Source organism: Mytilus galloprovincialis, chromosome 7 (genome assembly GCF_965363235.1).
Source record: "Mytilus galloprovincialis chromosome 7, xbMytGall1.hap1.1, whole genome shotgun sequence".
Lineage (NCBI taxonomy): Eukaryota > Metazoa > Mollusca > Bivalvia > Mytilida > Mytilidae > Mytilus > Mytilus galloprovincialis.
Window position 1 is genome coordinate 91,116,053 of NC_134844.1, and position 26,888 is coordinate 91,142,940.

Sequence of the window (26,888 nt, forward strand, 5' to 3'; positions counted from 1 at the left end):
GAGAATGTGTAAATAAAACTTTTTTTCTTCATCTGAAATAAAAAGAAAAACTGAAATAAAACTAAACCAAACGACTTCTCTAAATGTTGTAAGTAGGCAAGTCAAAAGTCAGTTATCATATTATCAGTGGCATGTTTAATTAAACTGCTCACTGAAAACACAACACCATCTTTCGAAAACCTCAATTTTACTAGGAGAGCATTATTTCTTTACTTTGCATACCTGATAGAAAGATAAATAATGTTAATGCCTTGTACTGTATCAAGGTAATAGATGAAAGGGCTATATTAAATAGCCCTTTCTCCTATCACTGTAACGTCAGAAATATTGTGTGCATTCATTTTGCTAAATTTCAACAAAAGATTTAGATTTTAGTGAATGCTGCATACAGTAAATTTAAAAAAATATTTATATTAGGAAAAGTTATACCATGCAAGATTAGATCAATTATAAAAACATACAGAAATTTCTGAATTTACAGTATTTATCAGCAAGGTATCTTACTCCTGTGCAGACCTAAAAAGTTAACTATTTAAATATCACTCACACTACCAGAAAATTCAATCGATTTAAGAAATAATTCATGGAAGCCATAGATTATTGGAAATTTACACATGGCCTGGGCCGTGATATTCGAATTTTATCCTGAGCGTTAGCGAGGGATAAAATTAACGAATATCACGGCCCAGGCCATGTGTAAATTTCCAATAATCTATGGCTTCCATGAATTATTTCGATTCTAATAGGACAAATACGATCATTAAAAAAACTGAAGCGAGGGTGGGTAAAGCTGTGTGTGTGGCTGTTATTTTTTACTCCCTGTTAGATAAAGATCAAACATTCTAATTAATCCGTAGCTTGCATGGATTATTTCGTGAACAACCGCTAAAATAAAGATCTGTTTCAATCTCAAAACCAACACAATTGTCATTTTTATTTACATGTTTTTCTCGTAAGCTACCGTCAAATCCAAAGTTGACATTTCGTAACTAAGGAGCCGCCATGTTGACTTGCTGAAATCAGTAAATATGCGAATAATGCAATAGAATAGAAAATCAAACAAAACCTACCTTGATAATCAATTTTAATACAATAGTAAACAACATTTCAATGGTTCACGTAACAGAAAACTTTCAACTCTAGCGTTTTCATTTGTATGACGTCATGTTTTGAAATGACTTAAATGCGTCAAAAACATTAATGGACTTTCGCGGAATTTTATTTCATTTTTATTTTGATGGTTTCTCCGAGGTCTTGTGCATTACTTCTTTTTATTTTGCATCCGAATAAGAATAAAAGTGATTTTGTCTTTTTTTAATTGCAATTTTTAAAACAATAAAATCGACAAAGGGTTTGCAAATAGGTTTCAATACATGTGGATTTACGTGGGAGGTATATTGTAACAGCCATTATTATGTACACCACGGAGTCTGCGCTAAGTATAGATATATCGAGAATTTTATCACAGTGTTGTTTACAAAGCGAAAGAAGCACGTCATATAAGAATTCAATGTAATATAACTTTTTTCCTGGTAAATGAGTAATTTTCAAATAGATAACAAAAAAATAATTAAAATAAAATAAAATAGTTAAATGAATGTAAATAAATTTTATATGTCTGGGCTGTAAATATATATATATGTATATATATATATATACCTCGTCTAAACATCAACCCAACAATGTTAGATCTGTAAATTTGCTTTCGCAAATTTTTGGTTCTTCCCTCGCCGGGATTCGAACCCATGCTACTGTGATATCGTGACACCAAATCGCCTGCACTGCAGCCGTCCCGCTAGACCACACGACCACCTGGGCTCTCATATATGTGTGTAATTATGAATATTTTAAAATTTTCACCTGTCTTTCATTTCTTCCAAAATTTCTCTTGTCATATCAGTATTTTCATCTGCAAGGGATTCCATGGATTTTTTCCTCATTAAAACACTCTGTTCACCTTGACGCTTGGTGGAAACCTGCATACATTCATTAGTGATTACCTTTAAAAAGTTCTTATTAGCGTTTATAGGATTCATACTCTGGTCTGGTACATCTGAAAAGTTTGATTAATTTATGTTTAATCTGACATAATCAGAAATAGAAATTATTTGTTTAATGAAATTTTCATTACTGTAAAACAATTATTACAAAAACATTGCATGCATGTGAAATAGATAAATGATAAAGGGGGAGACAATTAATTATGTTTTAAGGGTTATTTCCCTTTGAACAATACTGATATTAAGCTTTGTTGATATTTAAGTGTTTAGCTGGAAGAAAATCCTTTATCTATATATCTGATATAGGGGAAATTTCTCCCAAGTTCATGCAGCAACCAATTACCAAATATTAAAGTTATATTTTAAATTTATTCAAATTGATAACCGACTACTAGGGTTTTCACCTCTGTTAATTGGTACAGGAAACAATTCTTTGCAAACAGCTTTACCATTTGTTCTTGGTCTAGTATATCCATGTTCATTGTCAATGTTATTGGTCGGTTTTCTAAAGAATACATGTAAATTAAATGCATACAATTTCTTTCATAAGTATACATAAATACACAATTCCACATGGTTATATCTTAAGTACAAATAAGTGATTCTTTCCTTTTGTTTAGGCCGAAAAAAAAAAGATATGTGTTTCCGGTAACATCATTTTGAAAAATAGGGTCGGTAGGTCGGAATTCTTTTTTTTTTTTTTTTTTTTTTTTTTTTGACATCGTAAATGAAATCCGGAAAATTATCATGTTTTTTCCAAGTCCGGATCCGTAATTAGTTTCAAAAACCGGAAGTGTGCCATTTGCAATGTTTTTGAAGCACCTGCTGTGCTAATTTCTTGGATTTTAACCTATTTGGAATACCTTTTGACATTAATAAAATGTTTTACTGGCTTTCTATGCAAGAGGAAGCAAGAGAGAAAAAATATTATGTCATCTATCAGAAGCCTGTGTCAAAAACAGGGTCGGTTGATAATTTTTTTTTTTTTTTTTTTGGAAGATCCAATAAAAAAGTTAGGGTCGGGGCTAAAAAACAGGGTCGGTCGGGTTACCGGAAACACTGATCTTTTTTTTCTCGGCCTTAGTGAAATTTCATATGTTTATAAACAATATTATGGCAATTCACATTTAACCTACTCAATCTTTAACCTTTTACCTTGATAGCCCAACATGCTGAACTAGAAAAGTTAATGTAATTTGACATTTGATATGAAATCTGAATCAAATAATTTAAAGTTTACTATTTATCATAACTAAACCATAGAAAAAATACTCCTGAAATGTAATTACTTGCTTATCTCAGAAATATTAATCTTTACATGTATCTTCAAGTATAAATTGGATTTTCATTGCTGGTAAGACAAATTGTCAAGCAGACCTGATCATTTATATTTTTGAAAACCTGTACTGAGTTTAATAAATTAATCAAACTGTACAATTATGATTTCATTTACATTTTAACCTTTGAAATAAGTAATTGTCCTGGGTTTAATTATAACTATCAAGGAATGGTTTCATTTAACTACTGAGAAAAAATTAAAAATAAAAGGTATTGTGATATGATTTAATAGAGTTCAACCCATTGAAAGTATCAAACTAATCCAAGTCCACTTTCATGAAGATAAAGTAACCAATATATTTAAATAAGACATTACTCACTGTAATTCAATAGGTATATTGAAATGACCTGAAGATATTTGTCTGCTGTAATCATGTTCTCTGAAATTTTATAAAAGTATATGTATATTTCAGGTAATTTCCATTACCATGCCTATTCCTTTTTTTTACAAATGTGAACATTTTTTTCACATAAAAGTAATCTTAAAATTTTTAGCTTTTGGATGATAATAATTCTCTGTTTTTATCATTTAGACAATATATAGATATAACCAATGGTGTAATTACTGACTCCAAAGAGTGATTACCCTTTTATTTAAAAAAAAAAAATCATTCAAACTAATATATTCCTTACACCTTTCTTACAGTGTCCTAGTACAAGAATTTATCTGGGGAATCAAAATCATATCGGGTGAGGGAAAAATATATTAAGTCTATAAAGAAACTAAAAAAAAAATCAATGTTATAAGGGAGATAATTCTAATTAAGGTATATAATTTGAAATTTATAAAGACAATACCCTTTCAAATTGCTATAAATTACCATAAATCGGGTTGACAAGGTTTATTTTTCTAATTACTGTATTCAAAGAATGTGTTGTATGAGAATTTATCGTGACACTCATATTATATTTATGAGGCTTTTAGTATAGGGTTAAAATTGTTCTTAATGTGCATTAATACCCACGAGTATAGCGGTGAGAAATCTTCATCTTTGCTTTTAGCTCTGTCTTCTTTAACTAATGGACCTGGCATAATACTGTAATCAATAAAAAAATAGCATATTTCAAGATATCCATGTTATTATTCAAAAAATTAAAAGCATCAAAAAATAGACTTCAAACTGTTTCGTCCCTGCCAAGGGTACTCATCAGGTAGCTTATAGGCTGCCACTACAGTTTTACATTTTGCTTTTATTTCGCTATTTTCAACTTGTATTGAAAACACTAGGATATGAATTCAGTCATAAAGTTCAGTGTTTAAGAGTTTATTTTTCTTCTTCTTAAAAATAATGAAGAGGCTGCAGTCTTTTTAAACATGTACTCCATTTCCTCTCTTTATATTTTGCACTGTTAATGATAAAAGTAGAATTGAAACTGCCTCTTCCATTGGTATACCAAAGGCTACATATCTGGTGTTGTTGTTTTTTTTATCAATAATTGGCTAACAAATTCAGTTTCTTATTTACATTTGGTTTTAAAATTATACAATCAGTAGCTGATGATAGACTTTTAATTAAAAAACAGAGAATCACCATCACATTTTTATAAATAGAGCATCATGAAAAAAAATATTTCAACTGGTTAATCTTTGTATAATTTGAATACAGTTGAATTGTTAAATGTACACATATCAAGACAAACCCACCATAATTGCAATGAATCTTCTACACTTGTATCTGCATGGACTGCTACTGCTGCACTTAAACTGAAATAAATTCAATAAAAACAGAGCATAAATGTTACTTTTCAATTTAAATGATATAAGATGTTTCTACTTACAAAAGTTGTATAAATCTAACAAAATTCAATATTTTGTTAGTTTAAAGCATAAACTATCTTACTGTAGTATATCTTTTGTATTTGTATTACTCAATATTTAATATGTAGTTTAATATTGATTTGTGACTTCATCAGTTGCTTGTATATTTTTTTTGGTTTCCTTTTTGCAATTCATTTGATTGTTGGAACCTAAAAATCTCTACTTTTTTCAAATAGTATTTTATGTCTAATTCCAAAACAGTCTGACACATTTATTTATTTTTTATTTTTTTTCATGGTGTGATTTCAACTGTTTCTTTTGTCTCCAGGTGCAAAATTATACATATACTTTTTATGGATATGATTTTTTGCATAAAGGCAAAACTGTAATCATGGTAATAGAAATTTACCAGTTTCAAGACAAGAAGAAAAGCACTAAATGTTAGGTTAGAGTGTATAAATATGAATTTGAGACATTAAACTTAAGCATCTAAGCAGGTAGAATAATATCAACACCTGGTGCTTAAAAGTTTGGTCTGACAAAAATCTAACTTGAAAATAAAACATGAACAAATTTTCATTTTTTCAAACTTATATATTGTACACAAAATATGTTAAGGTCAATCAGCTTTTAATGATTTATGATAATTATTTATGTAGATAAAGATTTCATACGAGACAAAGACTCTCCAGACTGTGTGGGTGTGTTTTTTTTTGTGTTCATATGCTCTTGATAAGACCAAATAAAAAAAATATGTGTGATTCTTATTAACATATACATGTACCCTCCCTTATTTAAAATTAAAAAAAAAAGCCTACATAATACATTCAAGTTTTTTTTGTCAATTTTCAATAAGCACTGTTAATTCTGAATGTCCCTCCATTAGTCTCATCATGTAAAATAGTCCCTACCTACATACCTTTTCTTGTCATTTAGGGTGCAATCAACAGTTTTTTTCTATGACGTCACATTTTGAGGGACCATGCATAAGTGACCCTTAGTGGTGGACTGATTAATAAAGATACTTGTATAAAACTAGATATCACTGGAATCAGAATGTTCTCTAGTTTATAATGAAATAAAAATAATGTGTACTTTTAATATATTAAAAATATTCCATCCAATGAACATGGGGGGAAAAAGGTCTAATTTGAACATAAAAAAACTTGAAACCAGGTCATGTGCACACCCATGAAGACATGATCCATGCACATTTTACATAATCAAAACTGTATGAAATTTGTAGGTTTTTACCTGGCCTTTCAAAAAAATCTTGTTTCAGGGTACGGTTTCCTGCTCCGAAAAGAGCTACAGTGGCTGCAAATAAGTTTTCAATTTTCACTGCCAAAAAAATAGGATGTTTACAGTGTTGTCTCCCCTCAAAACATGTAAAGTTAATATAATTTTTAAAATTATTTCAATCATTCAACCTGTTTTAATTGAAAGCTAATTAACTAATTTTTACAATCAAATACAAAAAACATGATACTTTTTCACCAATTGAGTAAATAAACAGGGGTTTCCCTCCATGGTTATTTTTAGTCGGGGAATAATCCCTAGTTTTTTATACGAAACTGTTTATAGCACCCTAAGGAAAAAGTAGTTCCAGTCTAATCCGCAGCAAATAACCGAAAGCATCCGAAGGGCCGATGGCAGTGTTTGTATAGAAAGGGAATTAGGGTAATAAGACCCGTCACGGCCTGGCTGGGGAATTGGGTAGGCAAATGCTCACATTAATCTGTACCGATACAGGCTCCAAATGTCCTCCTTTATACGCCATAACTATGGTGGTGCTCCTATTTAAAGAAGGCTCATACGGAGACAAGAAGAAGTATGACCCGAACGATAACGCTGTATGGAGTTTGCACCATGCCTGTGTTGTGGCTTAAGCAAAAGCAAATATTTTGGCCTTTTCAGTAAAAGAAGTGAACTTGACAATATTAAACCAAACCTGCAACTTTTATTCGAAAATACTATTGACTTTAGATTAATCAGCAATACTGTTATTTGTGATCATTGTGTAAATATTGTTAAAACTTTCAAAAATATCAAAGAGAAATTATCTCATGCAATTTTAAATTCAGTTAATGTCAATAATAAACCAATCACAAATCAACTTATAAAAACTCCAACTGCTAAGAACAGTAAGAAGAGATTGGCCCCAACACCAGCATCAGAATTGAGATTCAAATTAACACCCAAAAGAGAACCAGTTATTTCATCTCTGGTCCGTTCATTCGAGAAGTTGAATACTAGTCTAACAGTAAAGGAAAGATCAGGTGTTTCTAGACGGCGCATTGATTTTGACAATGGCCATGACCATTCATATACCAAGGATTCACCTTCATGTGACCTCAGACAAATCAGCGACCAAGATAGTAACCTAGCTGATTGAGGCTTTACTGTGCCAAAATTTGGATAGGTATATATATAATAATAATAAATGAATAAATAAACTTTATTTGGAGTCTGTAAGGTATACAAACAGAGACAACATATGCTGAAGTGAGCTTTTAACCGACATATATCACTGGCTTAATTTATGATTTAAGATAACCAGACTCTTAATGCAGCCACACAAAGTATATTTGAGAAGTGAATCTTCTGTACAATACATTTTAATTGACAATCAAGACTAATTTTAACATGTAACATAAAATGTTGATATTAACATGTACATGTAAGTATCTTTGTCATAAATGGTTAGAGTGATGATACAGATCATAACATCTTAAGTTCACAGAAGTATAACACTGAGCTTTCTTATACATTTATACATGTATGTATGTCCTCCAATTGCATAATAAGGGTTTTTTGGCGCTGTCTTTCTTCTTTTAGTTGGACACCAGGTTCGAGCCCTGGGAACCCGAAGCAATTACTATATTGGAATGGATATATATACTGTATACTGTACATGATCATCATATATATATATATATGCATGTACCATATGGTTTAAAATAGACACATGCATGTAGCATATATATAGAGAGATATAAAAAAAAATCTTCTGTTTACAATGATCAAAATATTTGGTTGACATGGTTGTGTAAATAAGATACAACTAATTTTTAATATTGACGTTTCAGTATCTTTGTACCGGTACTATAGGTAAGAGTTATCATGGTTATTGTACCAGTAGAATAGCACAACAATTGTATAGATATATATATATGTGAACTACTATAATCTTGGTGATGGACTAATATGTATGTCTTTATATATAATCCTACTAAATTGGATATATGTCTTGTGCATTGTATAACTTCATTTCATTAGATAGTTTTTCTTAGGTGCCATGATTGACTCTTTTTTTTTTTATTCTGCTTTTTCTGTCAATGTCTGACTCTTTGTAAATCATCTAACCTTCATGCTGTTGCATTATGTACTCATACAACCTATTATTATATAGTATTCCATAGTTTCTGAACTTTTAATTACCTTATGAAATATAATTGAAATGAATGTACATAACACTCATAAAGTCTTTAAAATCTCCTCATGTGGGAAATAATCTTCATCATATTAAAAATCTATAATTCAATGTCCAAATAATGTCAAATACATGTAGACTTTATGTTATGGAAAATGGAAAATAATGACATTTTGTTTTAAAATTTATGATTTTATTTTTAAACTCTTTGAAATATGACTATTTAATTCAATAAATATGAAATTGTACTTGAAGACTTCCAGTTAATTGTATTGAAAACTTGACTTTTTAATATTTATAATTTATAGTTAGAGAACATCAATAAAGTTGACCATTTTAAATATTTCTGAAGAAAAAGATGATGATAGTCTCAAAATCATTTTTTTGCAGTGAGTATGACAGTATTTGCAAAGAGATCAGCAAGCAGCTTTCTGAACTTGGAAACACAAAGAGCCTTCTTTTGAAGAATGATATTGGAAGACTACAGAATTCTGACATGTTTTCAGCATGTATTCTTGAAATGAATACACACTGTCCAGCCTTGCTACAGGTTAATGATTTTTAAAGCTTCAACAAAAGTTGTGAAATCAAGGTTTAACAATCACACATTCTGGTATAAGCTTCATCAACATTCAGGTTTAATTTGTTTATAGAAATGTCAATAATTTACACTTTTGCAAAATCTAAACAGATGGTTACCATGGTGCCTTAAGGCCCTGGGGAGAACACTATGTGTTTATTGTAGTTTTCACTATTAAGTTGACTCAAATTTTGACAGTGCACATTTGAATCTTTAAGCTGACAGCAAGAATTGCATGTACAATTATAATGTCAGGGGAAAAATCTTTCCAACATTGATAATATCATTATTGAATATCAATGCATATTTAGGTTTATTTCATTTTATAAATTTCATGGTAACACTAGCTTCCCTGTTGCACTTGGATCAAGGGTGATTTCAAAAATGGCAATCTTTTATTAAAGCTAGACATACATGACATACTGTTGTTTATATTATATAGCTTTGTTAATGTGTAATCATAATATTGTATTTGATATGCCATCCAAGGGCCCTTATTAGATGAAATTCAACTATTCTATTCTATATTAGCTACTTATTAAAGATGTTGTCGAATAATGATAAACAACATATATATATTTTATATTAGATGTTAAGTATTCCCATTTTCATGATTGTAAAATGAACATTGACAAGAAAGACATTTAAACAATTTACTATTATAGGTTTTAGTACATTCCTTAGGAAAACATGAGTCAATAGAGAAAAGAGTAGCCACTATAGCAACAATGTATGGAGTAGAAATGTATGTGCATCTTGCATTCAAAAGATCTTCTCAGCTTTGTTGATTCGTTGCCATGCAGATAATAAGGTATAAACAGTTCATTCTTTGATGGAGTATATTAACAAGAGACAATATTGCACAATATACATAGAAAAATTATACAAGTTATCAATGAACAGGGCTTTTATTACAGTTCTTCTTCATTTGTTCTTCTTGACGATCGATGTAGCGTATTTAACAATGACCAAATCATGCATACCCTACAACGCAGTCAAGATGGTCCCTATCATCGACTTTAGTTGTACTATTGATAAAATTAAACCACAGTTTAGTCTTGCTCACCATCCGCCTCAGAGTGACAATTTTTGGTCCTATTATTAGGTCCCTTCTCCAATGAGGAGTTTTCAAAACAAATTATTATCATGATTATGACAAAAGATAATTCATGATTAGTAATTAGGTGATAATGGGATGAAATTTCAATATTGCCAGCAAAAATTTTGATTAAAAACAATTTTACAAATTCTATTTTTTTAAATTAATCATGAAGATCATGCAAAAATTGGTATAAAAAAATTACTTTGGAGGTGAAATATCTAGATTAACCTTGTTTTGTATAAAATGAACAGATTATGTCAGAAGGATAAATTTGATATTTTTCAAGAGCAAATCATCATGATAAGCAATCTTTAATTAAAAACCATTAACAGATTATTACAGATCTTTTCTTCTTTAATATTATTGAATACAAATAGTCACCAGATATTGCATGTTTTCTTTCTTATTTTAGTTATTAAATCGATTGCATAGCATACATCTGACATTATCTGAAAGTTCAAAAAGAAACATCATCAGAGAATTTGGTGAACAGCTGGAAGAAAAATTGATAAAAGATGTTTTTGATGGAAAAAATGGCAAACTCAATGGGGACAATTTAGACATTCGTGTTAATACAAATGATGTTCGAATGACCAACAAAAACAAGGACTACCACTTTTTCGCTACAAATTTTGTTTTAAACAGAATTTCAACTGAAAAACAGCCTATTGTGCACCATGACTCCCCTGAATCAAGCCTGGAAATCTTCTTACCAAATGAAGCCGAGATATTGGTGTATAAAAATAGCCTAAAGATTCTTTTAGGACGTATTCTTGTTGAATTCATGCCAGGATTTCAATGGATGAAGAAAGTTTTGCCAGATCATATAGATCATCCTCACAAAGAAGAGATGAAAAGAAAATCTGTGGTACATATGCTCCCTCTTTCCTTGAACAACGAATGCTCCTATGACGGATGTGTCAGAATTATGGATGAATATATTGAAATGATTAACAGATGGTATAGAAAAGCTGGCAGAGGTTGGTATTTTCCATGTACATGTATTTTACATTGGCTAGAAGTATAAGGGGAGGGTTGAGATCTCACAAACATGTTTAACCCTACTGCATTTTTGCACCTGTCCCAAGTCAGAATGCAATGATCTTTCCCATCTTGGTGATTACATTTTTTTTTTAGTACATCAATTGGTTAGTTTAATTATGAACATTTATACATGTATGTATGTCCTCCAATTGCATAATAAGGGTTTTTTGGTGCTGTCTTTCTTCTATTAGTTGGACACCAGGTTCGAGCCCTGGGAACCCGAAGCAATTACAATATTGGAATGGATATATATACTGTATACTGTATACGTACATGATCCTCATATATATATATGTATGTAGCATATGGTTTGAAATAGACACATGCATGTAGAATATATATATATATATATAGAGAGAGAGATATATATAAAAAAAATCTTCTGTTTACAATGATCAAAATTATTTGGTTGTGTAAATAAGATACATCTAAAACCAAATCTATCATTTTTTATATTGATGTTTCAGTATCTTTGTACCGGTACTATAGGTAAGAGTTATGGTACCTGTAGAATAGCACAACAATTGTATATATATATATATATATATAGATAGATAATTGAGCTGATCTTTAACAATAACATCTCCATGCCTTATATATCATGTACTGTAGTACGCCGCTAGATTAAAACTGACGAGGAAAGGTAACACACAGCCACTGAAAGCTTTATTATAGCAGAGCCCAGGTGACGGACTAATATGCATGTCTTTATATATAATCCTACTAAATTGAATATATGTCTTGTATATCTACTTCATTTAATTAGATAGCTTTGCCATGATTGACCTTTTTAAATTATTCTGCTTTTCTGTGCCTAAAAATACATACAATCGTAACCCATTAAAGTTTGTATAAGTACAAGTTTGTTCACACATGACTACTGGTATTAATTGAGGCAAAAAAATAAGAAGTTGTATGATTGCCAAAGTCTTCACCACACCTTTTTTTCTTGGTCATTTGTTCACAAAGTACATTTAGTTTAATCATGTAGGATTTTTATAGTTTTATCAATTATGAATGAATTCTTAAGAGCTTATCTTCACATGTGATTGCATTCTAGTATAAAATCGCATTTCAGCTGCAGAACTAGACACACTGCAGATTCCAGTTGGAGGAGATCAGCTTACCAGGGTCAGATTCCAAGGGACAAAGACACTAAGAGCTGGAGCACACACTAAGCAAGAAAGATTTGATCAATTATACCCAATGGTAATTGAGCTGTTCCACACTCTTCAAGACTTTCTAGAGGTATTTTAAATGTATAAACCATTCTGTCAAAAGAGACTTACATGTAAAGTGTCAGTATTCACCTCAGAAACTTACAAAACCTTTGAATAGACTTATTAAGAAGGGATATAATTACGATACTGTTGTCAAGTCATTAAAGATTGCATATTTTGGCGTTAATATTGAGTCACTGATAAGGTCTTTGCATCGGAACTGATGGTATGATGCTAAACCCCTTATGGGAAGGATTGTGCCTGATGTTCATATGATGAAATCATAATCTTTCAGTCAGTTTAATTGAAGTCTGGAGCTGGCATGTCAGTTAACTGCTAGTAGTCTGTTGTTATTTATGTATTATTGTCATTTTGTTTATTTTCTTTGGTTACATCTTCTGACATCAGACTCGGACTTCTCTTGAACTGAATTTTAATGTGCGTATTGTTATGCGTTTACTTTTCTACATTGGTCAGAGGTATAGGGGAGGGTTAAGATCTCACAAACATGTTTAACCCCGCCGCATTTTTGCACCTGTCCCAAGTCAGGAGCCTCTGGCCTTTGTTAGTCTTGTATTATTTTAATTTTAGTTTCTTGTGTACAATTTGGAAATTAGTATGGCGTTCATTATCACTGGACTAGTATATATTTGTTTAGGGGCCAGCTGAAGGACGCCTCCGGGTGCGGGAATTTCTAGCTACATTGAAGACCTGTTGGTGACCCTCTGCTGTTGTTTTTTATTTGGTCGGGTTGTTGTCTCTTTGACACATTCCCCATTTCCATTCTCAATTTTATTCCATTCTCAATTTTAAATCCTACAAATGAAAAATGCTTAACATGGACAATTTATCATTTATATAACTAAATTATGCAATCATACCACTAAGAAACTATAAAACATTTTGATACTTTGTATTTGTCTATGTATTGTGTGCCATTGTGTCCCATCTACATTTACTCTCTCTCTCCCATTCTCCTATTTGTAACAACACAAATAAAACAGTTTAAAATTTCCTAAAAGTCTTTTAGGTGATATACAGAAACATCAGGACTAAGTATACATACATTTCTTTCATATTTCAATGATTGTATTGATTACATTTTCAATCCAGTTTATTTATTCTGAGAAATATCAATTTTTATGAAGATACAAATAGGAGAATGGGAGAGAGAGTAAATGTAGATGGGACACAATGGCACACAATACATAGACAAATACAAAGTATCAATGAACATACTAGTTTTTATCATGTTTATTTTTGTTCATCATCTTGATAGTTATGAAGGGTCTTCAACGATGAAAGAATCATTCATACCCTTCAACAATGTAAAAAATAGACAGTTGTATATGAGTACCAGTCAAAAGAATTATGGAAACAAGGGCCATTCTAAAGTTTAATTTGTAGAATGGTAAAATTTCAGTGTCTTTTTTGTAACTGTTACGTACATCATTTGGTCTCTGTTCATGCTGTTTCACATGTACATTATGCCTATCCTTTTATTTTATTTTTTTAAGAAACTGACCAAAAGATTTCTCAAATTAGGTAACAGCAGAGACCAGGGGACTTTAGCAAACCTGAAGATTTTGATTCAGAGGTCAAATGTCAATGGAAAGGTGAAAAGTAGATTTAAGGTATGTGTGCATACTGTTTTAACTTTGAAGTACTTTTAAAAATGGATCTTAAAATGAAAGCTAAATTTACCTCCAATTAATTTTGTCCTCTTTAATTTTAGAATGTGTACATCAATGAAATATGAAAAAATTGGTGAACATAAGTTCAATAGCTAGATTCTAAAGGGAACAATTTTTGTTTGTTTGGTGATATATAAAAGAAGGTGTGGTATGCTTCCCAATGAGACTTATCTCCACAAGAGACCAACATGACACAGAAATCAACAACTATAGGTCACCGTATGGCCTTCAACAACGAGCAAAGCCCATACCGCATAGTCAGCTACAAAAGACCCCGAAAAGACAATGTAAAACAATTGAAACAAAAAAATTTATGTACAAAAAATTAATGAAAAATAATTATGTAACAGATAAACAAACAACAATCACTAATTCTAATGCAACAACGTTTGTAACGTTCATTTTGATTGGATAACGTCACTTTCTTACATGGCATCAATTGACAATTGATGCTATGGGATGTACGCGCAAGCGGCATATGACAGATTTTAAATACATGTTTTAACGTTGTTTTTTGTCAGTTTCATTAGAATGGAGATAACAATATTGTATTTTAAGCTCAGACGGCATCAATTTGGGATTTGATGGTCGCAAATACCCGTTTACTGTCTCCGCTAACGCGTCGCCAGTAAACTTAATTTGCGACCATCAAACTTGGACGACACACCAACCCACAAACTGTTACCTGAAAATATTAAACAGTTACATGCTCCTTCAAAACAGAAGATTTTTGATGCCCTTATGGAGGAAGTGATAGCAGATATTTACATACCTTATGAAACTCAGGTATAATTGAATAGAATTCTACACTTATCAGTTAAACCATTTTTTTTTTGGGGGGGGGGGGGGGGTAATTCCATTGCATGCATCAAAAAAATGATTTCATTATTGTAAATTTCCAATATTTTTCTTTAATTTCACATTAATGTAGTAAATATAAGCAATTATATATCACAATACAGTCTTGTATATTGCATTCAGTTTATTTTAGTTTATGAAACAAATGTTCATTCATACCACAGATTTTTTATTCATATTTTCTATACATGTATATATACTAATTTCAGGCACCCAAAAAAGTGGATCTAAAACTACTGATAGCTAACCAGGCATACCAATGTTCTGCATCATTAGACAATAACACAGCAATAGTTCCACTCTCTATTAATGGTAGACAGACTATCATACAAGTTCCTGTTCCTAGACTACAAGAAGGCTGCATCATAAATGTGAATGGTATTACAATTTTTATTCAGGAAGTGAAAAAGGGACAAGATGACCTGTTTAATTATGTTCACAATTTTCTTCAATGGTATTTTATTATTTTGCAAATGGAAGATGCTATTCATGAAGGAGATATGGTTAGAACAAATGTAATCATTAAGACAATGATTCCATTTTTTTTCTTACACTCAGTTCTTTCTAAGTATTTTACCGAATGTATTGACTTCATTCTAAAGACTGAGTTCACTTTGCCACCTCATGTTGCTACAGAGGTTAGGGCTGCATCTTTTGTTAACGTCCATGGTGGTATTGGGAAAAATAAGGCTGCAGACATGCACAAGGAAAATGAAGTGAAGTTAGTCAAAGATTTGATCAAAGGTCTTGGGGCAAACAAGACAGAAAAATCTATTATCACAATGTCAAAAGCAGCACCAGTTATAAACGATGTAACAACAAACTTTGACAAAATGTTGAAATTGAACGACTTCAAAACAAAACATAATAAGAGATCATCGGAGGAAGACATTAGTACTCTAGTTAAGAAGCTAAAAGACCTTGATCTTTGGAATTTTCATGAAAACAGAACACTAACATTATTCACTGGTATAGGTCAATCACCTTTCAACTTCGATACTGATGTGTTTTTAAGGAATATGAAATCAACCATATTCAGACTGCAAAGGGATTTGCCATGTGAGGCAAATGATGATAACAATCATGATGATGATGATGACGATGAGGAAAGTGACATGGAAGATTAATTAAAACATATACATGTACTTGCATTTAAATAATTTACTGGTCATACATGTACATACAATTTATAAAAATCAAAAACGAAAAATGAAAAAATCTGTTATTGATGTGTAAATAAATTAATATGAAGTAGAAAGTTGAATGATGATGGAATTCAATTCAAGTCAATTCCATGCCATGGTTCACTCAACAAGGGGAATTTTTGACAATACTATAAGAGTAATTGAATATTTTTTACAGAATTTTGAGAAATGATTTTGCTATGAAAATGTGTACTTATAAGTAAAAAAAAACTCCTTTAAAAAAGCAAAATTTCTGTATAACATGATAAGGTCAATAGTTAGGTTGAATTTTTAAGCTTAAACTGTATTGGTTTAACAAGGATAATGAGTGTTTTAAAATATATGTCTAAATGTCAAAGCAGACTTACTTCTTTGATTTTTTTCATAATAAAAAATAAGGCTATTAAAAACTTTCAACAAGTTGTTATTTTGAATTAAATGTTGCACGTCAACACAATGTAAAACAGTGAGTTGTCTTATAAAAAATATATTGCATTTTTCACTAAAAAAAATTCTATTTAAATCTTATGGTAACTGTAAAGCAAATTGAAAGTCAAAATATAATGGATCTACTCATGTGATATCATGAAATGGTAATTTCAATCAAAATTATGCCACAATTGTCTACCTTACAAGACCTTGTTATGGGTTATAGTGAAAACATTCAAAATAGAATAATATATATGTACTGTTATTTATGAGAGAACATTTCAAATGGGTTCTGTATTTTAATCTTTGTCACTTTTGTTTATTGTAACTGCCTGCAGTAACTGCAACATTCATGCATTGGTCCATTAAATTTGGTTTCATTAAAGCCAAAGTATTGTAGCAGCTGAAGTCTGAGACATTTATCTTTTGTCTTGCAGTACTGCACCATAGCGTCCGATAAACCCTTACGATTTTTCGCTAGATCGTTGTTATTGTAGTACATTAACGCCTCAGCTTTCTGACCCTTTCTTCCTGCTCTGCCAACCTCCTGGAAATATTTCTCCAATGTAGTTGGGGGCCTACAATGTATGATTCTAGTAATTGCAGGTGCATCTAGACCCATCCCCAATGCCACAGTTGCCAAAACCAACCTAAGTTTTAGTTCCTCTTTCCGTAGTTCAAACAGAATGTGTTGTTTCATTTGAGATGTATAATCCTTGTGAAATTGGCCAAAAATTCTATTTTTAGGAATTGCCTCACCTATGTACTGCTCCTCTTTTAACTCATAATTTATAAATTGGTAGAAATACCCCAATGCTTCTAAACTTTCTACGTACACTATTGTTAATGGGAACTTGTCCTGCTTAGTTTTAAGCTCTTGTGCTAGAGGAACAACAATATCATCGTATTTGCTAAACTTCTGAAGGTTTGACAATCTTGTTTTTATTTCAAGGAACAAATTCGGTCGGTCCGGGTTTACTTTAATAATAGTTGGGTTAATATACTGAAGTATTTTGAAGAGAGATTGTATACAACTTGGTGTGGCAGTTGCTGTTACAGCTAGGTGAGCAGCATTTGGAAAAAGAGCTGTTAATTCTCCAATCTGCTTAAACTTTGGTCTGAAATCTTCTCCCCTGCAATTTTAATTATATGAAATTTGACAGCAGAAAAGAAATCAGTAAAGGGTATGACTTTTTTCTTCAGAAAATAACATAACAAAGCCTCCAAATACATGAAATAACATCACCTAAATATTAAATTTAAGTTAAAAATCATAATTTCAGACTCATTAACAAGAGCAAGTCACTGCATGATCGTCATGAGGTGTTATGATTTTGTAGATATGAAAATTAGTATGATTGGGAAAAAGACATGTATGTCTAATATTTGTAAATTATTTGTATGCCAATGTTTGAAGTATTTGCATTGTTGTTTATCACTGTCATTGACTGCACATATGTTGGGTTCTATCAATAAAATTGTTTTTATCTTGAATAACTGGAAGGAAATGATAAAAACATGTAAATGTCTTTAGATCAGAAACTCATTAAATAGATTTTAAAGTGAAATACAAAAACATTATGAACTTTACTAAATCTAGATATTCTCAAAATTTCTAGCAAACAACCAATAATTTTGAAGTTTTTTTCTCTCAATCTTTTTAAAATAAGGCATTGGTAATCGTTAAATTAATCTTTATTTTCCTTTAGCTTATATGTTTATATATATTATAAGAAATGTACCATTGTATAACATCATTGTAAAATTAAAACGAGACATGATATATCATTTGTATACATGTATTATTTGTATAATATATTTGCAAATCATGTAAATAAATAATAAATGAAGTCCAAATCAGTGTATATATAATGTAATACAGAATGGAAACCCCTACATGTATAAATGTGACATTCAGTTGCATGTGTTTAAGACTATTAAGACTATATTTAAGACTATTTGCAACATAGGATCTGGAGTAATGGGACAAAATATCACACAACGCATGAACAAAGAGAAAAATTATCAACGAAACAGGCCTTTGATTTTTGTTCTTCATCTTGATAGATGATGTAGGGTCTTCAACAATTTATATGAATATGGTGATCATGTACAGTATATATATCCATTCCAATATAGTAATTGCTTCGGGTCCCCAGGGCTCGAACCTGGTGTCTTACTAAAAGAAGAAAGACAGCGCCAAAAAACCCTTATAATGCAATTGGAGGACATATGCATGTACATGTAAAGAAATCACCATTTCAACTTAGAACTTGGTACACATGTAAAAAAAGATCACACAAAATTATCTAAAATAAAGGGGCATATTATTGTGTTTTTTCTGATCTTCAAACTTAAGTTTTCTTTAATAACAAGTGCCTCTGTTCTTGTCTTTTCTTTATTCAATCACTTTGGTATCTCCATTTTTTTTAATATACTCACCACTCCTCAATCATGTGAACTTCATCAACTGCAATGCAGCACACCTTTTGCTGAAAGACTTTGCTGCGTAGTATTCTGCTCAAAACTGGAGTGAACATAGCCTCAGGATGGCTGTACAAAATCTCAATGTCCCCACTTTTAATCATTTCCATATCAGTCATTGTAACCTACAATTGAAAATATTTAAGGGTCATCTTGAGAGGATTTACTGAATTATTGATCAGACATATTAATTGGTAAAACTTATTTCAATATACATGTACATTTGTTAGAAAAATTTGGACTGAATTCAGAAATTATTGCAAAAATGTGACATGTGTGACAGGGTTGTTATCATAGTAATTTGAACTCACATTTTAGATTTGGACATGAATGAAGCAGAATTTTTCTCAATAAGGCTTAAATTAAAATATTGTTTGTTTGCCCTTTACCGACCGACCCTATCAATTCGTTCCGCCTGAAAATCTTTTATTTGTATTTACCAGCAAGATTTTATTTTATTTTATTTTTTCGTTCCTACCAAAAATCTTATATTTGTATTTCCCGCTCAAAACTTTTTTACCGGAATCCTCGGGTTTTATCTTTACGTATAAGGTCCAGTCCGTTTGGTATCACCTGAGCGTTTGACATGAACACTTGCATTTGAAGTTTCAAAGCATTTGTTTGAAATCGATAAAGATAAGATAAGATAAGAAATTTTATTTCAAGTCGGGTTACATTAAATACAAACATAAGCTCTGTAGAGCTTTTTGCCGACATTAATAACAATAACAACACACATATTAAGATACATAAAACACACATATGAGACATACAAATTATGATAGCTATATTGCTAGTAAAAAGTTCATAAATAAAAAGCATAGCACATGCAAGCAAAGCACTAAAACTGAAACATAAGCACATGCAAAGCAGAATGAAATAAATAAAGCAAACTAATTTCTATAAGCTACATGGAACAAACATTTAACACAAAATAAAATAAAGGTATTAAGATCTGCAGGAGCCACACCTGCATGAGTTGCCATTCCAGTTGTTGATCATACTTTTAAACTGGTTTAGGTTTGTCTGTGCACGGATCGTGTCAGGCAACTCATTCCATAGTGTAGCTCCAGCATATCTTAATGAATGAAGGCCAAAATGTGTGGTTCTCACCTGTGGAATTTCAACAGTTTGTTGTTTTCTAAAAGTATAAGATACATTTTTAAAATTAATGATATCATGGAGATACACCGGTGATTCTTTATGTAATATTTTAAAAGTTTCTATTGCCATCATTCTTAGGCGTCTTATTTTTAAAGAAGGTAAACCAGATTTTAACAACAGAGTTTCATAATCACTATCAAAATCTTCATATATGATTCTCAAGGCACGTTCTTGTATTTTTTCCATCTTTTTAGTATTACCCTCCCCACAAAAATGCCAAACCACAGGACAATAATTGAAATTAGACATAATATATGAATGATAAATAGTTAACCTTCCTAATTTAGATAGATGTTTTCCAATTCTTTAAAGAACATTTAACTGCCTTGATGCTTTTTTACAAATATCAGAGATATGAGTTTTAAACTTGAGTTGATAATCTATTGTCACCCCCAGGAGCTTTACCTCAGTGTCACATAAAATTTCATTCCCGTCCAAATTGAATTTAATATTCCCACTTTTTGATTTATTCCCAACAGCTATAGCCTGAAATTTATCTGGATTAGCTTTCATTTTGTTATTAGCAAACCAATCAATTAAAACAGCACTTTCCTTTTCCAAAGATTTAACTAATCCATTTAGGTCTGGTCCTGAGTGTGACAATGTATTATCGTCTGCATAATTATACAGTTCATTTTCTTTCACAAAATTGAAAATGTCATTTAGAAAAATATTAAAAAGCACAGGACCCAAAATCGAGCCCTGCGGTACACCTTTATAGATATTTTGCCAGGTACTAAAATATGCACCGACTTTTACACATTGTTTCCTATTTGATAAATAATTATCAATTAAATTAAGTGCCTCATTTGACAGGCCATATGCCTTCAATTTTAAAAGAAGTAAATTATGGGGTAAGCAGTCAAAGGCCTTAGAAAGGTCCATTAGCACAGCAGCCACATATAAATTTTGATCGACTGCTTTTTTCCAGTCCTCAATGACTTTTAATAAGGCGGTGTTACAGCCATAGCCAGGTCTAAAAGCTGACAAGGAAGGATGAAATATTTTACTAAAATATTCTATTAGCTGCTGATATATGGCCCTTTCAAAGAACTTTGACACCACCGGAAGAATGCTAACAGGTCTGTAGTTTCCTGCCTCTAACTGACTATTCTTTTTATGCAGTGGAACTACCTGTGCTTCCTTAAGATCGTCAGGAAACTCTGAACTCTTAATAGACATATTTATAAGTTGAGTAATAGGTTTAACAATTACTGGTTTGGCTATTTTCAAGATTTTTACTGATACCCCATCAAAGCCAGTAGCTTTGTTTACATTGATCTTATTAATTTGTTTTTCAACAAAGTCATCTTTAATTTCTATAAAAGATAAACTACCATCAACATTGCAATTTTCCCTTATTGATTTTATGCTTGGATGATTATCATCTACCTCACAATTATCATTGCCGATATCTTTGGCTACATTTACAAAGTAGTTATTAAAAATTTCTGCAACATTTGATTGGTCATTAATTATTTCATCGTTGTTACATAAAACAATATTGTTATCAAAATGACTACCCTTGTTTGTTAAAAAAGGTTTGATTGTTGGCCAGAAATCTTTTTGTTTTGGACCACCAGTGCAACGCTCTATAAAATAATTTCTTATAGATTGTCTTCTAAGTTTGGTAGCAAGATTTCTTTGTTGGCGATATAACTCCCAGTTCTTCTTCGATTTTGCATGTAAATATTTATTGTGAAGCATTTGCTTGTTGAACGCTTTCTGAAATCATGACATGAAGTACGTTACTCTGTACATTTAAACGTTCATTTACAAAAAAGTTCGTTTGATACAAAAGTATTTACGTGTGTACAAACTAATTTGTAAACGGACGTTGTATTCTATGTAGGGATGGCCTTTTGTGATCCACATATCAGAATGATTATGTTAACGATGCCGCTAAATTATTTATATCTGACATGAACCAAAAGACCCTGTAAAGTGGAGAATATCCGGCAGTAAAATCGCCAAGTTTTCCATACAGATCATTTATAAATGTGATGCAAAATACGTGACAATTGAGTTTTAAGTCTTATAGCATTTTTATTGGAAAAAAGGCACACACGAAATTTGTAACACTCTAGGGACTTTTTCTTCTAGTACACAATGTAGTAATTTATGTCTGCCCGGACATAATTTTACCAGTACAAAGTTATCTCTTATAGGGCCGTCTCTTATATATTTTTTTTTCAAAACCAATAGTCCCAGCGGAAAACTTATTTGCAAAAACAAACGGACAAAAAAATGACATTATGCAGATTTTGTATCTATAAAATAAAATATTTTACCTACCTGCCTACCCATGACAAATAATATACCGAGCCAAGCTATTTTTTTGGGGAAAAAAATAAAATATTTTACCTACCTACCCTGTTTCAAAACATAGGGTCGGAAAAGGGCAAACAAACAATATTTTAATTTAGGCCTAACACTAAAATAAAAATCACATTTTGTTTTAAAAAGACAAAAACCAACAAAAAAACGCTTGCAATAATTTCTGATTTTACAGTAAAAAACATTTTCAACACCAGATGCACATTTCAACAAAGCTGTCTCTTCAGTAATGGCCAATGCAAAATCGATCTGAAAATCAAAACATTACAAAAGATGAAGATCTTATCAATAAAAAGTGTAGCTACAGGGATCTCCATGACCTGTTTAATGTTGGAGGTGCTCCATAGATGGTCTGTTCCTAATCCTGAATTCACTCAAACCAGATATTGTGTTGAATAGCTTTTAACATGTTTTATGAAAAATATTTACTAATTAACATTTTCTAAAATAGAAGTACCTATTCTAAAGTAACTTTGGGAGCTCATCAACTTGGACCATCTATGAAAAAAACTTGAACTGTCAAAACATGCAAGACAACTTGTAATATAAGTATAAAATAAGACTTTTGACAAACTTAGTTGTCTTATTGACAATCTGAGTTATCTTTTTTAGATAATCCAAGTAATCTTCTGACTTGTTTCTGGGCCAAATTGTCCTGCATTCTTCAGTATCAGGTTTGTTTGCGCCCAATACACTTTCGCACCTCGCACATTCGAACTCTACACGTTCACGCCAAACTTTAATTCAAATTTCAGTTGAATAATTGGAAAATCATGATTGTTGTTATAAATTCATGAAATTATTTTGGTGTAAGTAAAACATTTAAAGATTTTAAATGAAAAACACGAAAGATAATTGTTTTTAATAACAGCTTGGTCCCTTTGATCTGAAACAACATATACAATAAAATATAGCAATACACTATTATAACTAAAAGATGATGAAATTTATTCAACACACAAAAAAAAAACGTAGTCAGAATCTCACTTTATTTTTAAACAAGTCGATGAAATAAAGTTATAGCAATACACTTACCAAAACATGATTAAGAGTTATTCAACACAAAATAAAATGCTGTCTCACTTTATTTTGAGACAACAACAACAAATATAAGAATAAAATTGCCAAAACTTGATTATAAAGCTATAGTCATTAAAACACAAAACCAATTAAAGTTTGGCATGAACATGAAGGGTGCGAAAGTGAAAGGGGCGAACATGAAGGGTGCGAAAGTGAAAGGGGGCGAACATGAGTAGGTGTGAAAGTGAATGGGTGCGAACGGACCCGGATTCGCATTCTTCTGTCATCAAAAAAAGAATATCTTTAATCAGCATTGACAGTTATAAAATAAAAGGCATGGCAATATACATATAAATAAGACAACTAGACAACTGTCCATACAATTGAAAGTCACAGGGATGATTCCAGGTGTTTTCAAATGGGTCCCTTGAATATCTAATTGGGAATTTTTATCCCAATTGGGAATTTTAATTTTTATGCATACAATCTAAGACGAAATAATATCATTTTCCTGTAAAAACGGAAAATGAATATTAAGTTAATATTACTGAACACTGATTGAAGAAATTTTTGGATTCAGACCAGGGAAGTTGTAATACATGAATTTCATTGCATATGATGCACTATCATCTTAACTTTGGTAAACGAGGCCTATTACAAAAACAAATATACCACAGGTACCAGCTAACATAAATCTATGGCATGCCGTTTAGCTATTTATTCGAATTTCAAATTTAATATCTCATAATATATAAGATATTTTATGTTATACATAAGATATCTCATATAATATATAAGATTTATTTAAGATATCTTAAAGATTATGAAATATCTTATAAATATGTTTTTCATAAGATATCTTATACAATGTATAATTTATTGGATATCATATTAAGAAAATAATATGAAATATCTTATAATTTATACGATATCTCTAATAATAGTTCTTATACTATATAATATATCATAAATATTTTTTTTTATAAGATATCTTATATAAAATAGATATCTTATATAATATAGAAGATATCTAATATCGAATTTAAAATATATATCTTACACATACTTTACATAAGATATCTTACAAATATGCTTCATATAAGATATGTTATAAATATACTTTATATAAGATATCTTACAAATTTATTTATATTAGATATCTTATATAATTTATAAGATATCTGAAAAAGAAAATTATATGAGATATCTTATAAACTATAAGATATCTTATAAATTATTTTAGATATCTTATAAATTATTTGAGATATCTCGTGAACTATATAAGATATCTTTTAAAGTTTATAAGATATCTTTCAATATCAAATATCTAATGAACTATTATATAAGATATCTTATAAAGTTTATGAGATATCTTGAAGTTAGATTAAATAGCAAAACAGCTTGCCATAATATTAACCAGTGAAAAAAATCATCCATTGGGTATTTTTTCAACAGATCATCTTTATAAACTTACCTTGATTTAAATGAATTTCAAAATATAGAACTGGCCAATTGTCGAATTCCGAAAAGCAATTGAACCAGTGAACTTTAAAATTATTTGGATCATATACTTAATTGATAGGATATTTAAAGCAATTGAACCAGTGAACTTTAAAATTATTTGGATCATTTTCATATCTTTTGAAACAGTTCCATAATAATGACATCGTATTTCGGGGGTGGGGGGGGTCTCATTTCAGTGAATGGTCTATCATCAACATTATTTTCGAAAACGCTCAAACTTTTGTCTTTTGCGGAAAAAAGAGCAAAATATTAAATAATTTCTTTTACAAAACAAGTTTTAATCAAATTACATAACCGGCTCTGCTGGACGATCTGCTTTTACCATTAAAATTCATTCATCAATGTAATATCAAAATTTGAATTTGCTCTCTGCCGAGGTCTGTTTTGACACTTTGACAAAAAGCATATGTTTGATCAACCTGCTGAGCGATCTACTTTTACGAGACCAAATACTCCCATAAAATTTTAACTTCAATTGAATCCGGCCACTTAAATTGTTTACCTCATGTTGACATAATTAAATCGTTGTTAATAAAATGCGATGAAAGTCAGCATTCTTATCCGGATTTTACTGCGTTTTGACGACAAACTATGAAAAATTATAGTTGCCGTAATCAGTGACGGAAACTTTTCAGAAAATACCGATTTTTGTTTTATTTTCCTGAATTGGGAATTTATATTTACAAACATTTTTTTAGGGCCGCTGACCGAGTTAAGGGCCGTTAAGCGGCCCTAAACTATATAGTGGAATCATCCCTGATAGTCACAACATATTTAAAGTTAACATATTATATATATAGATAAAAAAGAAACATGTATAAATCACATAAACAAACGACAACCACTGTACATCAGATTCCTGACTAAGGACAGGTGCAAATATTTGCAGCAGGATTAAACTTTTAATGACTATTAAAGTACATATGTACATGTATGTCCTTCAACATGGAGCTTCGGTTCATACCCAAAAGCAAGAATAGATGGAATAGTAACATTAAATTGTGTTTGTTAAGTTCCAATGACAGATATTCCGTACACCAGCATTAACTATATTAATTTCAGATTTTTTTTGTAATACTCACAGTTTGCGGCTTGGATTCATCGGAGTCCTCGTTATCACTGTTGTAGCTGTAAGCTACAGTCCCTTGAAGATTAACAAAGGAAGCCCGGATACCTTTTTCTTTCATCACTTGGTCTAGTCCAAATAATTATGACGTCTTGAAAGGCTATTATAATTTTTTTCTTTGACGCCTTACATCGACGATGTAAGGCGTGCTATTATAATTTTTTTCTTTGACGCCTTACATCGACGATGTAAGGCGTCAAAGAAAAAAATTATAATAGCCTTTCAAGACGTCATAATTATTTGGGGCTATTATAATTTTTTTCTTTGACGCCTTACATCGACGATGTAAGGCGTCAAAGAAAAAGACGATGTAAGGCGTCAAAGAAAAAAATTATAATAGCCTTTCAAGACGTCATAATTATTTGGACTACACTTGGTCCTGCATAATGGAAGTCAGTGGACAAATAACTATAACTATCCTAGTTTCATCTTTCATAAGGACCCATGGCAGCATTTGAAAGATCAGACTTTTCCCGTAACCAGTCGGTAGAATGCTGATACAATCATTCCCAAGATCTAAAGCCTGTAACGTTTCTATCTGTTTGTCTTTTAATGGATACGTTATCTTGAGTTATTGGCCTTGTGCAGCAAT

The 26,888-nt window shown here is 31.0% G+C and overlaps 2 protein-coding genes across 2 annotated transcripts in view; one reads left to right on the top strand and one right to left on the bottom strand.

Annotated features, from left to right (window-relative positions):
- The first annotated feature begins 14,828 nt into the window (after positions 1–14,828).
- LOC143084092 (uncharacterized) lies at positions 14,829–16,155 on the top strand. The gene is made up of 2 exons (XM_076260499.1): positions 14,829–14,956; positions 15,238–16,155. Exons 1-2 carry the CDS (start codon positions 14,912–14,914, stop codon positions 16,153–16,155), a joined length of 963 nt encoding a protein of 320 aa, XP_076116614.1. The 5' UTR covers positions 14,829–14,911.
- Positions 16,156–16,960: 805 nt separating this feature from the next.
- Positions 16,961–26,888, bottom strand: part of LOC143084093 (uncharacterized) — a 41,570-nt gene continuing 31,642 nt past the window's right edge. Inside the window, exons 3-6 of the mRNA XM_076260500.1 lie at positions 21,395–21,710; positions 20,239–20,266; positions 19,084–19,250; positions 16,961–17,774 (exon numbers count right to left, since the gene is read on the bottom strand). Coding sequence (XP_076116615.1) covers positions 16,961–17,774; positions 19,084–19,250; positions 20,239–20,266; positions 21,395–21,710 — 1,325 coding nt within the window. The remainder of the gene's footprint in view (positions 17,775–19,083; positions 19,251–20,238; positions 20,267–21,394; positions 21,711–26,888) is intronic.

Coding starts and splice junctions, on each gene's coding strand:
- LOC143084092 (XM_076260499.1), top strand. CDS start 14,912: ATGGAGGAAGTGATAGCAGATATTTACATACCTTATGAAACTCAG. Junction 14,957..15,237: donor ACATACCTTATGAAACTCAG/GTATAATTGAAT, acceptor TACTAATTTCAG/GCACCCAAAAAAGTGGATCT.